This window comes from Pituophis catenifer, unplaced genomic scaffold (genome assembly GCF_029215685.1).
Source record: "Pituophis catenifer annectens isolate HBS135680 unplaced genomic scaffold, rPitCat1.0.hap2 SCAF_2, whole genome shotgun sequence".
NCBI classification, from domain to species: Eukaryota; Metazoa; Chordata; class Lepidosauria; order Squamata; family Colubridae; genus Pituophis; species Pituophis catenifer.
The window spans coordinates 217543477-217562495 of record NW_027256882.1 but is presented as its reverse complement, the minus strand read 5'-3'; the positions used below and the strand labels follow the sequence as shown (position 1 = coordinate 217562495).

Here is a 19019-nt window from a genome sequence, read left to right as displayed (position 1 = left end):
TGAGCCAAATTCATTTAATAATTTTAAACTATTTTAACTGATGTTGTCTTGTGTTTTTAATAGGCTGTACACCGCCCTGAGTCCTTCAGGAGAAGGGCGGTATAGAAATAAAATTATTCTATTCTATTCTATTCTTGTGATTACTTTACAACCACATGACTCAACTTATGACCATGGTGACTTGACTTACAGCTGTAATATATATGGTTATAAAATTGGATTTTGTCATATGATGGTTCAATTTATTACCTCAATGACATGACAAAAATTCTAGTCCCAATTGTGAACATATATCGAGGATTAACTGTAATTAAAAGCCAAGGCTGGTTATGAGGAAATCAATTATTTTCAGGCCAGACAAATCATTATGTAAATATCAAAGTGGTGAGAGAAAGGCTGAGAGAAGTAGGCCAAGAATCTTTGGAGGGGGAAAATGAAGATAAGGAAGAAAAGGCAGGGATGGATGTATTGATTCCTATGTTGTGCTGTAGGAAAATCTTGTCTGTGTTTGTGTGTGGTCTGTGTATGTGCACACATATATGTATGTTTCTATGTAGTGTGACATTTCTTTCTTTTTTTTTTTTTTATTGAAAAAGTTTTCAAATACAAATTTTTCCCCTTTTTTCCTTCCCCCCCTCCTCCCTAACCCCCCCTCGCCACCCATCCCCCCCGTGACTTCTTCACACCAAAAACCTAATTCATAACAGATTACATAATATTTTACCATCGCCTTACTCTCTCCTCTATATACTGACCCTTTCTAGTTTAGCATAATATTATTATAACTCCCAATTTAGCAATAATCTACCCTTTTTGTCCTCCCCAAAACTTATATCTATGTATTGTTACAACATTTCAAAGCAACCTTCCACTTTAAGACTGTATAATAAATCCTACTTTAACATTTATTCTTTGTGTATATTAATATAACATTTCAAAGCAGCCTTCCACATAAGTCCTAATTTAACATTTATTCAACTCTGTCCATTTCCTCCACTACCCTAAATATATCACTTAAACATCCCTTTTCTTAAGCTAATCCATCAGTAGACTAACATATTTCCACCCACTTTCCTACAAAATTACCATACACAACAATTCTTAATATCTTCAATCCACTGCCCACTCTGCTAATATATATATATATATATATATATTCCATTATTTAAAAAAAAAAGACAATAACTTTAAATTTATAATCCATATAATCTTCTTTGATGTCTTTCCACTAGATTGTTGAGTCCCCCATCCATAATTGGGTAACGTAGCATCCTGATGCAACAGTTTGTTCAAAGTCTTCAGTCTTCATCTGCCCCCATCAGTAATGAGTATCCTCATATATATATAAAAATAAAAACAACCACCCGAGTGACATTATAATTGTATTCCATATAGTTGTAATTGTGGCTTTCATCAGGATTATTAATTCCCATCATCGTAATGGGTAACAACCAGATCTTCTGCATGCCCCAACGTAACTCTCTTGCCTTGTAGCTCAGAATAATTATAATATATTTATCAGTACAAGAAAAGAAATCCAAAATAGATAATTCAAATCCAACAGATTAAGGCTCTTTTCACATCTCAAAATTACGGCATTGCAGAGGTCTGTCACTGTCCTCAGGATGATATTAACCAATACTTCGCCTCCACTATCTTTTCACATATTCATTCATTTTTTTAAAATCACTGGCTTCACCGTTGCTTAGTTTAGAAATTTCTGTTTTTATGAGACCTATTTCTTTTTTTCTTTTCTTTTTGTGGGTTTAATTTCCATCTTGTTTTCCTTTCTACAAGTTGTATATCAACTGATCGGTTTTCATTCTGCTTTATAAACTGATCTTGTTGGATCATCACGTTGAAATCAGATGCCGCTTCTCTCATATTTGTAGATAATCCAGCTGGAGTATCAAGAGAATCCAAAGACAGTTTGTCTACCGCAACCTCTGTAATTCGATGTTTTCCCTTTATTTCCAACTCCTTCTGCTTATCCTGTATTGTGCCTATAGATGTTAAGTTCATTTTCAAAATTTTTTGATAAAATTCTTCCGCTTTTTCAACAGTATCTAATTGGTATCTTTCTCCTTGATATCTCAATATTATGCCAACTGGGGCATTCCACCTAAATGGAATATTTCTGTATTTTAACTCAGTCACCAGAAAACCAAATTTCTTCCTTTCCATTAACATCTTGGGGGGAAGCTCTTTGTAGATCCATATCTTTCTTCCATACAATTGCAAAGTAGAATTGAAGGAATTTTGCACAATTTTATTCCTAATTTCCTTATCTGTAAAATAAATCACCACATCTCTAGGCAATTGCCTTTGCTTTGCAATCCAGGAGTTTATTCTGTACACTCTATCAATCCTACAAAACACTTCCTCAGGTTGAACCTTTAAAATCCCAGCCAGAATTTCAGAAGATATTTTCCTTAAATCATCTCTGTTATTTTCCTGTAAACCTCTGAGTCTGATCGCATATTCTGTAAAATTATAATGCATCATTAAGACCTCTCTTTCAATCCGTTGTTGTAAATTTTCTGCATTACAAGACTTTTGTTCAACCTCCATTTTAGATTTTTCTTCTGAGCTATTGTCTTGAGTGTTTGTCAAATCATTTTCAATTTTTTGTATTTTATTATCCAAATTGTCCTCAATTTCTTCCACTTTAGACTCTAATAAGTTAGTATTTTCATCCAACTTAGTCATAAATCCTACAAGATCATTAGCCATTTTTATAATCTTTCGATTCAAAATATCAAACTTTAATTGCACTAATTCTTTAATTTCCTGCTTAAATTTTTCAAAGTTCTGATTCACAATCTCATCCCTTCTTACAATCTCCTCCAAAAGAAATTCAATTATATTAAAATCGGTTTTCTGAGACTGGAGCTTTAAAACTTGGTCACGTAATTTGTTAATGGGGGAATCCCCCCCCATTACTTGTTTGTCCGACTTTAATGCCATGTTTCAACACAGACAAACTATTTTTTTTTAAAAAAAAAAAAAAAGAAAAGAAAAGAGAGGCAGCAGAGAAAAAAAAAAAAACCTCTTTCCAACCAAGATCAATATCAAATCTCCAGGAAGAGAAAAAACACAAAAGTAGAGCTTTATTTTAAAGTGTAGCCAAAAATATTTATTCAGCTACTTTGTATCTCAATAAGAAACGGAAGGACTCTCCCTTTCAGCCCCTTCTCAAGCCTCGGCAGTCGCCCTTTTTAAAGATTCTTTTTTCCTTTTCCTTTTCCTTCTTCAATAATTGTTATAAAATAAGTGAGATACTTGCAATTCGAGGTCACAGGTCCAGCTCAAATCCCTTCAAATGTAACCAGGAGCATTTATTCTGCTATTTTGTAACTTAATAAGAAACGGAAGGACTTTCTCTTTTCAGCTTCCCTGCTCCAGTTTCGGCAATCGCCATTTTAAAAGGTCTTTTTTACTTTGTTGAATATCCTTTATAAAATAAGTATTAATACTTGCAATTTAGGGTCACAGGTCCAGATCCAGATCTCATCATCTTTAGTTAATCTGTTAAATATCTTAAGAAGCTTGTCTTCGTAGCCTTGTTCTGCAAAAAGGCAGAAGTCTCCCAACGCCCGGAGCGGGCGGCGAGTGCTATAGGGAGCTTCCTCCGCCCGCCCCCAAGAGTAAAAAAAAAAAACCCCTGGGGGCTACGGAGAGCTCTACCTACACTCACCTGCTCTATCCCACATTTCCTCCTGGAAATGGGGTTTTTCGAGCCGCCTTTGCGCTGTACAGGCGGCTCTTTACAGGCGAAGGGGCTGGCGGTCCCAAGAGACCGTCTGGTGGCTACGAAGAGCAAACCGGAAGCCTAGTGTGACATTTCTTGTTTATATTAGAATAATGTATCTGATGTTTCTGCTGTTACTAAATACAGATCAACTTATAAAGGAGAATATTTGTAGGTCATAGTTGAAATGCGGGGTACTTTGTGCTCTCTCTGAGCTTGGTTGTTTTCTTGTATCTGTTTCATTACACAAACCAGGTAATATCATCAGTGCTCAAGGTTCTGATATGCAAGAAAACAAGCAAGCTCAGCGAGCATCAGGGACCCCACAGATTGACTTTCTGGAGAATAAATATCAATAGCCATGTGAAGACTGACATTGTGGTGCTCTTGAACATCTACTCTTGATCATAGTAATGTATACACAGCGATAATGTCAAGAATCTCACATTCTCAGATTAGTTCTAATTTTAGTTGTGTGCAATTATAGGCAGCAGACTTTGCTTTGTCATGTTGAGGGCTGGTAACCCAGCAACAGGGCAAGTCATCAATAAAAAAACTTTCTATTTGTCTAGAGTGTAAGGACATTTGTAGTGGAATTCTCAAGGAGAACATCTTGCTCCTAGCATTCCACAGATAATGGCATAACTGACATATTATCTTGCTCACAGAGCAAATGATACTGAAAATTGACAGTGATGATGAGAACAATGCAGGAAAGAGGTGCTAATGTAGCTCTGGAACTTTAACGTAAAGTCTGTTGCTCACTTTGATAGATTATGGATTAACATGTCTAGTGCACTTCAGAACAGGGAACTTGTTCTGTTAATTATTTGTAGGAATTTGATTGGCATTTTATCCTTGTAAGCTGCCTAGAGTCACCGAGAGTGGGTTGGGTTACCATATAAATTTTCTTAATAAATAAATAAGTGTGCATGGTAAAAAGATAGGGTCAAAGATGAATGGCTTATTAATGAATGTAGATTTAATACAAAAATAACTAGTCCAAAAGAATACTAAGGTGCCCTTGGTCAAATGGACAGCATAAATAAAGATGAAGTTGCAAAACAATGATATGAAGAGTGAATGGGTCAAGGGGAAAGAGCCAGTTTAGTCCAGTGGTTAAGGTACCAGACGGGAAATCAGGAGACTGTGAGTTCTAGTTCTGCCTTAGGCATGAAAGCCAGCTGGGTGACTTGGGGCGCATTTCTCTCTTAGGCCACAACATCAGACTTGGGCAACAAGCTGGTCAGTCAATTCCTGTCACAACCAATGGATCAACACTTGACTGATTTAAAAAAAGAGCAGATTTTGCACTCACGGGAAAATAATTGGAACAATAACAACAAAAAAGAACGGCTTAAGAGCTAGAGGAAGACTGAGAAAGTTCTGATTTAATGGAATTGATGACATTCTCAAAACAGAGTTGATGAGATTCTTGTAGTTGATAGGAAGCTCAAAGAGAAAGTTGTAAAATGTTTAAGGGCAATATACTGATGAGGATGTGACATAAGTAAAGTTGGTTTGCAAGAATGGAAAGGTATGGAAGTTATATTTTATAGTGTAGGTGGAAACCGAATTTAATTAGATTTTACTTTTCTATAGTTTCCTATCTTTAATTTATTTTGCTTATTGCTTATCACTCAATACTGCATAAGGATACTTATCCAGAAAGGATACAAAATTGTTAAGTATATATGTATGTATGTATGTATGTATGTATGCATGCATGCTTGCATCTCTTTCTGGATGTTAAAAGAAAGTAGTCTCTCAAATAATGTGTTCCATCTAGGAATATCAAGAATTCAAGATAATTGAGTTTTTCCAATGGTACAGTAATTTTAAACATCCATGCTACGTTTCATTTTGTATACTCCTATGGCCCCTAAAAATGAGTGAGCTATCCTCAATATTGTAAGTCAATTGAATATCCCACCTTAAAAAAATCACTGTATTTTTGCTGATTAGAAAGGGGGGTAAACCTAATTGCACATTGTATTTCTACACAGACACATGTACGCACACTGTTTTCTCATTAAAAACAATGGTTAACATTTAAATATGTAAAAATGTATAAAAACATATTTTGTTCTCAATATGCTTTAATAGTTTTTTAGGAAATTATATTAAGGTAATTTTGTTACCTTAACTATCACGATCAATTATTTTAAAAATTAGATAGAATTTACTCTTTTTTAGAAATCTTTATAATTGAAAGTCATCTTCATTAAGGCAAATCAGCTTGAATGCTTATTTCAATCGCAAGCAACATAATTTTCATGGACACCAACATACATTGTCTCCACAAATAAAATCCAATATCTTTATAGTATATTTATTGCAAATCCCAGGATCAAGAATGTTGCACAATTTTAGTGATCTCAAGCATAATCCCATGATATTTCACTGTTTTTGTATGAGTTACTTTAAATTTGGGCTCCAAAAACTGAAATATTAAGTTATATATTTTGCAATCTTATGAGATTTTGTGTAATTTAGTTGTGAGTGTCATGTTGGTTATTATCTTCTGCCATCTCCTATTACCTAATTAGAAATAAATATTAAATTGACTTGGATTTACCATATTACATTCTCTGTGATTAGAATTCGCCTACATATTCAATATCTCATTTATACCATTTTAATATCATTTGGACATTAATTCCATTCTGCAAACAATTATCTAGGAAAAGTAACAAAAATAATCCATAGTTTATATTCTATTTAAAATATAATTTTATATAGATATTTTTCCTACCTTTTCTAAACTATAGGATTAATCTTTCAGGTTACAGGATTATCAGTTAAGAATTTTTTTCCAAATAATATGATGATCATTAAATAGATGTCATCAGGAATGAAAAGGAAAAAAGATTAATAATGTATTGATTCACATTCCTTCCTAGTCTTTAAATTTCTCATTACTTTGAAGTGGTAGAGTGAATCAAATGATAGGCTTAGGAAAAAACATTTTATGCAGTACAACTATACATCACTTGCCATGCATGAGCAAAGCAACAATTCAACAGATTTTTTTAAAGTTTATATATTGCAGTTAATATAAACTTCTATGAAGCTACAATTCATCTCCAAGCCATGTAAACATAAGTGTATATTTTCCTTCTTTTGATAATAAGAGCATCTTCCCAATAACTTTAAGTAATTAATTTAATATGAAAGTAGCTCACAGAGAGCTCTGTATTATTAAATCCTAGTTTTACTAAGCCTCATTATCCTGTATGTACTAATGGTAAGTTTATAGCTTCCAATAAACTTGGTTTGTAAAGATACTGTGCATTATCTCCATGTAGCTCTCAAGGGTATATTTCCATTAAATTTGCACGTAAAGCACTGATTTTCAATCCCCAAGTTGCAAATATTGTTGGATTACAATGCCATTTATCCCTGATCATTGTCCATGTGAATTTGTGAATGATGTAGCTGAAGAGAATAATATGTGAGAACCAAGGGCACTGGATTCCATAAGGTAACTTTGCACTGTTTGGAATTGTAATGCCAAAAACTGACCTCAAATTCCAAAAATAAAGGAATCTTTCTATGGTTCACAATACAAATAGGTTTCCTTTTTCAGATTGTGATAATTCTAGGATAACATAGAATTAAGCACAAAGCACATTTAACAGGGAAAAAGCAAGAATGAAAAACAAAATGATACCTCTTCTGCACCAACAGCACTTCCATTTTGCACTGGTCCATCACTGGGTGGTGTCACTTCAACTTCAATTTTTTCTGAAATATAAACAGAAGAACGAAATGTAAAACTGAAAACCAATCAGTCTTTTATTCAGTTTATAAATCACCCAACTCCATTTTGACTCTGAGCTAATTTGGACTATGCTCATGCGTTAGTTTGACTGAACAACTGAATGCAAGTATCTTATTTTTTTAAAGTTAGTTCCAGACAAAATGCAGAGAACTCAATACCCCATATATGACAGACAAGCTGAAATGTTGTCATGGGTTGAAATAGCTGTCCTATACTAAGTGTCATTACTCTGAAAAACTGGTTTAAGTAATCTTACTGGGAAATGTAGGTTTAACATATAATTTGTCTTATCTATTCAGTATTCCAGTTAGTATTGAAAAAAAAAAGATCACTCAAGCCTTTTTCCTCAGGAGTCAGTTATAACAATAATCATGTTTTAATTGAGTACAAATTAAATTGGATAAACAAGTTGGTGAACTGCAAGTGAGACAATCTACTTGGCCATCCTACATGTGACAAAATGGAGTAGTCTAAATTTAAAGATAATTAAAAATGAAAAAGATTCTGATAAATTATGAAGTTCTTCAGACCTGCTTTCATTTGATAAAATGCTTCTCACCCATTTCAGACAAGTGACTTTGTGTGGTGAATCCTTATAAAACAATTTAAACGATTACAGTATAATACAAAAATTAATATACACAGCAGCAAGAAAACTGTCAACATAGGTATCAATATAGCCAGGAAATGGGGTCCTATGCAGATTCAGGGTCCCAGGCTTGGGCACAAAATCAGGTCTTCACAGCCTTCAAAGAAACTAGCTACTGCTTGGTTGATAGGACTTCTAATATGCTCAACCTATGGAACCAAATTGGATGGGTAAAAACAACTATTGTCAGCACTCCAAACTACATTCGTTCCAGTGCTGACATAAGGAGGAGAAGAGGGGGCAGCTGGCAAGAGGACGCTTGACTTTTCACCTACTTATTTTCCCTGAAGATAATATCCCCTAGGAGATGGGATGGGAGGGGGGACATTCCTGGGAGCTGAAGTAGTAGATATGGGGAGAGTGATTTGGAAGATGGCCAATGAGACGCAGAGAATTGGGGAACGGAAAGGGAAGGTTTGGGGTCAGGAAGTCAGTGTTGGCTACGATGGACTCAGGGACAGATTGTTGTGCTCAATAAATGAAAGATTTCATCAAAGACTATTTGTTTGGAAATGCAATTTATTTGAGACAACATCGTAACCTGACAACTATGAGAAGACAGTCCCTCAGGTAACCTGGTCCAAAGTCATGAAGGATTTTAAAGGTGACAACTTGCATCTTGACTGGCACTTGGAAACACATTGGCAACTGCAACTCATGTAGTAATGGTGTTACATGAGTTGAGTATCTGACACCTATGCAGATGCATTTTGCAATAATTAAAGTGCCGAATACTTTTCAAGGGCAGCATAGAGGGTTTTATAATATATAATAGTCTTATTATTGACCTAACGTAAGTTTAGTTGCATTCAGATGTATCACAATGTGTATATATCACAACGATATATATATACTGTACACAATTTTGCAATATATTATAAAGGTTCCAGAGGAACTTTCCAATAAATTAACATATTAGAAAAGCATTTTAGGAAGACAGTCATGTTAACTTATCGTAATAAAAGAAATACCTGTTTTGAAGGAAACAATGCTGATCACTTATACTTACCAGCATTTTTGGCTCTTCCGTTCCGTTGTTCACCATCTATTTCTGGGGACTTTTTGGCCATCTTATGAAGAATAGATGCCCTTTCTTTGAACTTTCCTACAAAATATACACATATTTGTTAAAGCATACTTATTTCTCAGCTAATGCCTCACTTTTTATTCATTTAGTGGTAACATGTCACTCTGGCTTCTGCTAACTTGGCCTGCTCCCTACTCCAAACTTTTCCCAGCAGAAGGGATAAGTATTTCATTTCAAAATATGAAATAGACTTAGGTTTTCCTATTATCCTAAACTAGATGGGTAGTTCAAACATAATTGTAGAGAATAAGCACTGAAGAATAGTGTTGTGGCCCGCCAGCGGCCTGAGCGGATCGTGGCTGATCCTGATGACAAGGAGGCTGGTGTGGTGTCGCGCCAGCAGTCTGCGCAGCCAGCTCTCGTGTAGGACAGTGAGGAGGCCGAAGAGGATGTGATGCCAGAGGCAGAGACTCAGCCAGGGCCTTCAGAACCTCCAGAGGCTCCTTCCAGTGGAGAGAGCGAAGTGGAAGAGCCTCTCTTCAATGCTCAGGCATGCAGGGCTGCCAAAAGGCAGGAGTGGCTACTCAGGAGGAGGAGGTCTACTCAAGAGTAGGGCTTGAGGATAATTGGCCACTCCCTTAGCCTATTTGAGTGGCAGGCAGCTAGTGCTTTCTTGCTAGAAACAATGTCTCATTACTACAGAGCATCTTGGAGAGCGAGTAACTTCTCATATCTGGTTTTCTGGGCTGGTTGCCAACCTTTGTCGGACTTTGTTCTTAATAACTTTGATAAGGACCCTTTGCACAGGAAGCCTGCATTCTTGAAAGGGTTTGTTTGTAATTAAACAGTGTTTGCGAAGCTTGATATGTGTCACATTCTCTGGGAATCCGAAGCTGGGGCAGAACAAATAGCTACTAATCTTTGTAGGGGAAGACAAAAGACAGACATTGTTTTGGTTCTCTTTTTTTACATGTCTGGGTTACAGATTACTTACTTATTTCCTTCCTGATAAATCAAAATCCCTGATTTTCATATTAATCTAGAAAAATTAATGGTTTATTACATCAGAAGCAATAAAGCATTGAATAGGAGATGATAAGCATATATCTGAAAGCTTAGATACAACCTCATTATGAAATAACAATATTTAAGAAGTGTAATAGTCACAAATACAATTGTTTTTCCCTGGTAAGACACTGGCACATATATCCTTTCAAAAGAACTGCTATTATGATAGAATTAACGTTTCAGAGTTATATTTCAGAGTTATTATTACACTGTTTTTCACCGAACAACATATTTAGTTTAGCTAACACAATTTGAAAATATCAGCATTTAAATAAAGGTAATGCAAAAAGATACACAATATTTCACAGGGTACACAAATATTACCCTTCAAGAAAAGAAAGGTTATTTAAATAGTTATTTCAAAGAAAAATGCTGAAGACAGAAATAGGTAGTCTGGTCATTCCTTTCATTTAACATATAAATGGAAAAGTCAAACCTAAAATAATAGCATCAAATTTTCAAATAACATATATTTGCATTTGAATAGAAAATCAGTAGTGAAGAATGCAGAAAGCAAAAATGTAAATTTACCCTCCTGGAACTTTAACAATCTCATTATGTGGCTTGCTGTATAATGGTGCAATACTGCAGGTACTGTTCCTGCAATCATTAGAGCTGAATGATAGACTGTCATTACACTTCGAAAAATGATATGATATCACATGTAATTCCATGTTAACCTTTCAGACATATTAGAGGTCTAGAACTAGGAAAATACAAAATCAGATGGAGTTTATCTGAGAGGAATAAATTTATCCCTTGAAGAATTTGTCAGGAAATCAAATATCTTTGCTTCCTTCATCTGGTTCAGCCATTGTTTGTTCAAATAGCTATCAGCCCAGTTAACATCAGAATATCATAACTATCAAGCAAAATTTTGTTAAGAAAGTGAAATGTTGACAGAAATATTTACTCTTAGATTTGTCAAAGATAAGTGTTCTTTTTTAAAAATGGATGAAAAAAAGCAAAAGTTATCTGATGGGCGGCCAATAAATTTTATAAATAAATAAATAAAAGAGCAGCCTACCATGTTTTCAATTATTCATAGGCTTAATTTAAGCATTGTACCTTAATTTTTTTTCTTTAAAATACTTCACATAAAATAATTGTGAACATTTTGAAAGATGATATATTGCCAAGGAGAAATAAATTCTAAAAAAACAAAACAAAACTGAGACATTTGAAGTAAACTGTAAGGATGCCGAAAATAACAGCATACATTGTGGTGTCATCATGATGCAAATATGACTGATGCAGATATGCAAGCTTGTGTGATGAAGTTGGAATGTGTGTGCTTTGCTCCCTATTGCCCTTCCAGAAAAGCAACAATTAAATAGAAATATTTCAGAAATGATGCAGTCCTTCAAAGAAGAAACTATTCTGTAGCATTGCCATTCTCATTTCCTGTTTTAAACCTACGCAGCACGAAAGTTCATTTCATTATATGAGACAAGGAATACGTTTTTAGTTAGACGACTATGGGGTTATTAAAAAAAAGGGAGTTGAATTCCACACTGCATTCATCAACAAACATTTTTAAAACACAGTTATCTGGTTCATAGAGGGAAGATTTACATGATTTGAAAAGAAATCAGAGTTCTAACAAGGTCAGGGCAGTTTGAGCAGCTGAGACAAAAATGATAGGGACAGTAAAGAGAAATTGGAAGGTGGGGAAAAGATTAAATAATTTTCTTTCTTTCTCTCCTGCTCAGATTCTTTTGTATATCTGCCATCTTCATTGTACTTCCTTAAAATTGTAAGAAAAACATATCCAGGTGCGGTAGACAGGAGAACAGCAACACTCATCTCTCTTCAATACCTTTTATATATCAGAGAAATATTATATTGTTTTGCAAGTACACGGAAAAGGTCAGAGACTCCTGGATAAGCAGAGAAGCTACATAAACCCGATCAAAGCCGAATGGCCCTTCAACAAAGAAATATAGCAGAATTAAAAATGGGTTTTAAAAGCTGCTTCTCCCTTTCTGCTGCCTGTGGAATTAGAAAAGGGCTGGGCTTAGGAAAACAAAGTACTAAATTAAATCAATCTGATGCTGCTCAATTTCTCTCTATTTCACATGATTTCGCAAAACTGTTGTCCTAAAGTACAGATGTGTTAAGACAATATCATACACGACTCAGATGTTGTCCTTTCATTCAATGAAGACTTTCTGAATAACAAATGACAGTTCAGCATTTAATAATTATACAGTCTAAAATATATATAAAGATAAAATAAAGGAAAAATACTCTTCCTGAAGTTCAAATTGAGCTTGAATTTCAGTACAGAAAGAACAGAGAGTATTTCTGGTGTACTTTTTGTCACTTAGTCATGTATGCTGTTAAATGGATGTTCACTTGTTTAAATACAGTAACACAATTCTACAGTAAGTCTTGAACTTATTTCTACTTTAGTGACATGACTGCAATGCCTAGCACTAGTGAGATTCAGTGCTTTTGATTTTCTAAAATGTCTATGATGATCTTTATACACTAATTCTTCTGATGTTCAATTCTTATGCACCTAATATAGAAAGCCAGAAAATGCAGCAGATCAACCTGTTCATGCATTCATGTGCTCTCCTAAATACATGAAATTTAATAACATTTTCTAATATGTAGAAGGCATATAATTAATTTATAGGAAATTTGGCAAAAACACTAATATTTACAAATATCTATTTGTGGAACTAAAAAGGTCAATTTCTAACTTTTTAATATAAAAAGCAATAACCACGAATGAACAATTTCCCTAAATGTTAATAAAAGTAAATACTCTTATTTGAAGAATGCAGGGTTTAAACTATGTACAGTATTTATCTATCGAACATTTATCAATATTATATAAGTGCTCTTAATAGTATGTTGATCATATATGCTGCATGAAAATAAAATTAAAAATGCAAGTTAGTAAAAAATATTAAGGGTTAAAAATGTTAAAATGGTAACACATCACATTATGACACTGATGTCATGCAGAGAGGAACTGAAAGGAAAAAAATAACCATGATAGTTTTTTTATAAAAATAAATAAAAAGGCTGACACAAAAAATCTAAAATATTTCTTACCTTCTTCAGTCATTGTGTCATAATATTTTAGCTTTCCATATGATCCAAGCTCTACAACATTATAGTAAAAGACAACAGAGATAAGGAACTCTCAGACATTCAAGGTAATTGACATGCTTTTATACATTCTTAATCAATTCCATAGCAGTAATTTTTCTATTGAGTAGATTTCAAGTTGTTGAAATCCAAAATTAATTGTTTTTCCAGAATTAAATAAATAAATAAATATTATTCTATAATAAGCATGTTGTGCAAAGTGCTTTAAACACAACTGAACATGCAAGCAGAATAATCTTTCTTCTTCAGTCCTACAATCTGCAATTTGTATTTTCTTATTATATCGTTGAGTATAATGAAAAAGTGTTACGTTTTGTCTCTGTAAAATGGCCCCTTCTCTTCAGGATAATTTAGATGTAAATGTAGATGAGCGAAATTATGTATTATTTAAAAGTTTCTGAACCAAAAACCTGTCTTTTCAGAGACATGAGGAGCCAAAGAAATAGCATTCATGTTACTGAATTAATGTATAAATAGCAACAGCACTGAGACTTATATACCACTTCACAGTGCTTTATAACTTTCTCTAAGTGGTTTACAGAGTCAGCATATTCGCCCCCCAAAACAATTAGGGTCCTCATTTTACCAACCTCAGAAGGATGGTGGCTGAGTCAACCTTGAGCCAGTGAGAATCGAACTGCCGAACTGCTGGCAGCCGGCAGTCAGCAGAAGTAGCCTGCAGTACTGCATTCTAACCACTGCGCCATCACAGCTCATATAAATATATATTCTAGGATTGTTAAACAGTTTTGCATATTTCTATAATTAACTTTACTGTAGGTAAAATTCTCAAGATCTTCAACTATGCATTTATGAAACTTGTATTCATTAGAATTTCACTTAATAAATGAAAATGTAAACAATTCTCTACTTTTTTGCAGTATCAGATGAACATTTTTTTCTTTAAACAAACTATATGATTTTTTTTGATAAGGGTAAACAATTAGCTTTAATGGTTTTTTAAACTGTAATGATTTATGACAGAATGATTGAAGATCAATTAAGACATTAAATAACCAGAAAAAAAGGAATAAACAGAATAAGATAAATAAAATAAGAAAGGATATACATAAAGTACATTTAATTAATGTAATATCATTAACTCATATACTACATTTTATTACATAACAGAATTCTTATAAAGACTGTCTAAATAGCTGGACAATAATAAAACATGTTTCAATATCATAATTCAGATGTTCATAAAGAGAAGGATTCTGTTCATAAGCAAATGTAGGATTGTACTATTTAACTTCCCTCAGCCTCCTCATCTTCCTGTTTTGTTAATACTTGCAAGATCTAATAGAACAATGGCATCAGAAGAGGCAAGTAAATGACCTCTTCCCAAAATTCACTTTTCCCAAATGAACTGTCAGCTCAATTATAAAAGAAAGAAATGTTGATTAGGGCACTAAGAAACAGAAAGAGACTCCCATTGTTTGTTCCCCTCATCAGATCTTGTAGAGAAGGCATGTTCTGGGTCCCTTCTATTAAACAATGCCAGCCTGTTGAACCCCACAGTTGTGTCTTCTCAGTGCCAGTGCCTGCCCTATGGAACAGCATTCTCTCAAAAATATGGATGGTTGTAAACCTGTTAGCCTTTTTAAGACACTGAAGATCTGGCTGTTTTCCCCAGGCACTGGAATCAAGCGGAAAGATGAGTTATCCTGTTTTAGAAATGTTTTCCCCCCTCTGAGCAATGTAACTGCTTATCCTTGGATCTTGGGGGAATATATGTTGCGGGTTTCTGTGCTACTCATCTTTGTAAAACATACAGAGTTACTTGTGTGTGATGTGTGGCTATATGAAACATATTCATAAAAAGTTAAATACATAAATATAAAGTAAGGCCTTTGGAAGATAGGACCTAGAAAAAAAATAACACATCAATAGTAACTTAATTTAAGAACCTAGCTTTTCTCCAACTCAATGAGCTATTGTCTATATACTTCTACCCCCATTATTCTCATCATGCATCATCATACATGTTCAATTCATTTAAGGTTAAATATTCAATAAATTGTTCCACTGAATTGATCAGTGTATATTGTAATTTTCAGAAGTCTATATAACAGAGTTGCAACCTTGCCCCTTTTTAGGTTGGCCTCTGCTGCCTTCAGTACCATAATAAATAACTTGTGCTTCAATGAAAGACTGTATATCTGATTTCCAATATTAAAAATTTGTCTATTTGTCTATGGAGAAATTTCCTTTTCTAATCACCTGTGATTTTCTGCAATAATAATTTGGTATCAATAGCTGATTCATTTACTTATTCATCCTCACTCTCAATAATTCTATTTACTTCTGTTTCCTTTGATTATTTTAAAAAGACCATAGTAACCTTAGGCAGAATTTCATAATCAAAATTACATTTTAAAGAATTAGCTTGATTTCTGAGGCACTGCTTGCCTAGATTACATATTCATAAAGTGTATAAAATTGAATGCTAGTTTTATAATTCAGCAGTTATTCCATTTGATCCATGTATTATTAAACTATATTCAGTGCTTGTAACTATTTCTCAATTGTAAATTTGCCCATTTCTGAATGTGTATATTCTAGGAGTACTTGAAGGAAATATACTTTCTTTTTTTTCCTAACTAGCTTCTAATTCAAACTGAGCAATCTTTCTGCTCTCTTGCTTTACTTTTTGGCTGTCTCCTCCTGGCTCACTATGGCTATGAAGGGACTTCTTCAATGGTGGGTTTCTACTGGTTCGCACTGGTTCAGGCGAACCGGTAATGGTTATTTGGCCTGGGTTGCTGAAACAGTAGTGACCGCTGGCTGGCCACACCCCTGAACCAGTAGCCCAGTCACCGCTTGCTTGCCCTGCCCACCCGCATGACTGCCGGGAAGCAGCTGCAAAGAGGCAGCAGCTGGGAGGCTTCTCGCAGGCACATCGGAAAAAAAAAAAGCCTCCGCAGGTCGCCGAAAAAGCTGCTGCTGTCACATCCCATTGCCTATTGTGTTGCATTTGGACTGACGCATCCCATTGCCTGCTGCGTCAGTCCGAGCACAATGCAGCAGGCAATGGGATGCGCATACACGGCCTGTGTAAAGAACAGGGCGGTGATGACAGCAGCTTTTTCAGCGACCTCCGGTAGTTTTTGGTGGCCCGGGAGGCTTTTTCTTTTTAGAAATTCAAAAATTTTCCTACCTTTTTCTATGGGCATGGCTAGGTGGGGTGGTCATGTGACTGAGTGGCCGTGAGTGATGTCAAGTTGACCACGCCCACTCAGTCACATGCCCACCAAGCAAGCCATGCTCACAGAACCAGTAGTAAAAAATTTTGAAACCCACCACTGGACTTCTTCCTTACTTTATGTGTTCAATATTGAGAATCCTTGATGGAAGTCTTTTCCTCTTATCTCTTTCTACATACTGTATTTTATTCCTTGTGTCTTTTTCATCCCCTGCACTAGAGCCTTTAGATGGGAAGAGGGAATAAGAGATGTCAGACAACAACTACTTGAAAAATGAAGTTTCATTTGTGCTTCTGCTTGCCTGTTGACAAGGGACTATAGATGAACTTATTAAAGGGATAGATTGGTTCCACTGGAAAGTTGTCCCTCCCTATCCTAATAGCAATAGCAACAACACTTATATACCGCTTCACAGTGCTTTACAGCCCTCTCTAAGTGGTTTACAGTGTCAGCATATTGCCCAATCTGGGTTCTCATTCTACCGACCTCGGAAAGATGGACGGCTGAGTCAACCTTAAATTGGTGAGACTTGAACTGCCACACTGCAGGCAGCTGGCAGGCAGCAGAAGTAGCCTGCAGTACTGTATTCTAACCACTGCGCCACCATGGCTCTTAAGCTAAAAGATGTCCTACATTTGAGCAGGCTCACTCTTTCTTCTTCATTTTCTGTATCGCCTCAAATGACATGTTTTCTTTTCTCACTAAAATGACTGAATCAGTTAACTCACAAAGTAAAATCCTTAACTTCTTAACAATTTATCTTAGTATTAACTAGAAGCTAGCCAAAAGGGGTGCCGTTAAAATAATGTATGAATGCAAATAAATGAATAGATTTGAATTGTTGGTCAGGTTTTTATTAGAATCTATGACACAACTCAAAAATATTATGTTGGGGTATGCTAATTATTATAATGTAGTAACATATTTGTTAATGACATCAGCACAGTATTTAAAACAGAGATGGAATCCGGAACATCTCCTGCAAAATGCATTACAATATCTGTTCTCATTTCTTGCTCGGTTGAAATGACAGCAACCTGAGATAAAGATGCAAACTTAATTCTAGAAAGATAGCTTGGTTTAAATTCTTATCCAAGATGTTAAAAAAAAAACATGGTAAATGAGGAAAATATCAAATCTAGGATGGCTAAAAATAAATGTCTGTGAAACAGAATGTTGCAATTATTAAAAGAACTACTATAAACTAAACATTTACAGGAAGATAAAAGCTACCCGGAAAGCCTAAAATACACATAATAAATCAAAAGTATATAAAGTACAATAATTGAAATCCAAGATGATTCTAAAAAGAAAAAGGATTATATGCCCAAAACATTTAAGGAAATGTATATTAGATAACTAACATTATTTTGTAAACATTTTATTCCATTAATAGTAGGGACGTGAATAAAATTCTAAAATAGAATTCATATTAACAAATCAAAAAGGATGGAGAATTAAGCATTAAAGCAATATGAACATTGCTTTTACAGTACATTATCAGTACTGCTAATGAGTCTAATGATGTAGAACCCATGATATTAATTTAAGACTAAAATCATTATACTATCATGAAGTATTCTATATATTTCATTTAAAATTCTGATACCGCAGATAAATATCTACCTCTCAAACTGTGGAATAGCAGTTACTAGATTGGATTCAAATCTGCTAGCTGCCCTGTGAATAGAAAATGCCAGAATTCCTAGAGAGACAGTTCGTTAGACAATGTGATTAGGATGATGTTATTACTAATTCCTTCTCCCCCTCCTGGTACCCAACATCAACTCTTCCTTTACAGCATCTTTCATGGCTAATGTGTGAAGAAAGAAAGTGGTAAAAATGTCGATATCACTCTATCAAACACCATTAAGCAATGTCCATAATTCATCCCATTGTAATTAAATTCTATGTAAGCAGAATGGAGCAAGCAGATTTGTATCTTGATCAATATTTGTAATGCACAATTAAAACACATTCAACCTTTTGCTCAGTGGAGTATTGCTATACTGCACTATTCACAATATAGATTTCAAACATAAATGTTGAAGATGACCAGGCGCAGCCCAAAGATGGGGTCAAACGTGTCATCAGTTTGGAATACTCATGCAGCCACAAGAGGACCAAAGTCAAGTCCCCTGTGAATTCCATTGACTCTTATCTAATGCCAATTTGCCTTATTCTTGTGTATAGGTAACATGTAATAAAATTTTAATGCTTTGAATTCAACTCCTGTTGTCTGCTTACTTGTGCCCAACAATAAAATTTCATTCAAATTATTTTATAATAGTAATGGTAAGTACATGGTAATTAACAGAAACTTTGGAGTTGCAACTTAAAGTAGATATTTATTTCTGATATGCTCCATTGAAATTAATGAATAATTAAAAACTTCACAGGGGTTGTTT

The 19019-nt window shown here is 34.6% G+C and overlaps 1 protein-coding gene across 1 annotated transcript in view; it reads right to left on the bottom strand.

Annotated features, from left to right (window-relative positions):
- Positions 1 to 19019, bottom strand: part of SLC24A2 (solute carrier family 24 member 2) — a 72329-nt gene that overhangs the window by 18495 nt on the left and 34815 nt on the right. The window contains exons 3-5 of the mRNA XM_070935535.1: positions 13349 to 13399; positions 9194 to 9289; positions 7425 to 7498 (exon numbers count right to left, since the gene is read on the bottom strand). Coding sequence (XP_070791636.1) covers positions 7425 to 7498; positions 9194 to 9289; positions 13349 to 13399 — 221 coding nt within the window. The remainder of the gene's footprint in view (positions 1 to 7424; positions 7499 to 9193; positions 9290 to 13348; positions 13400 to 19019) is intronic.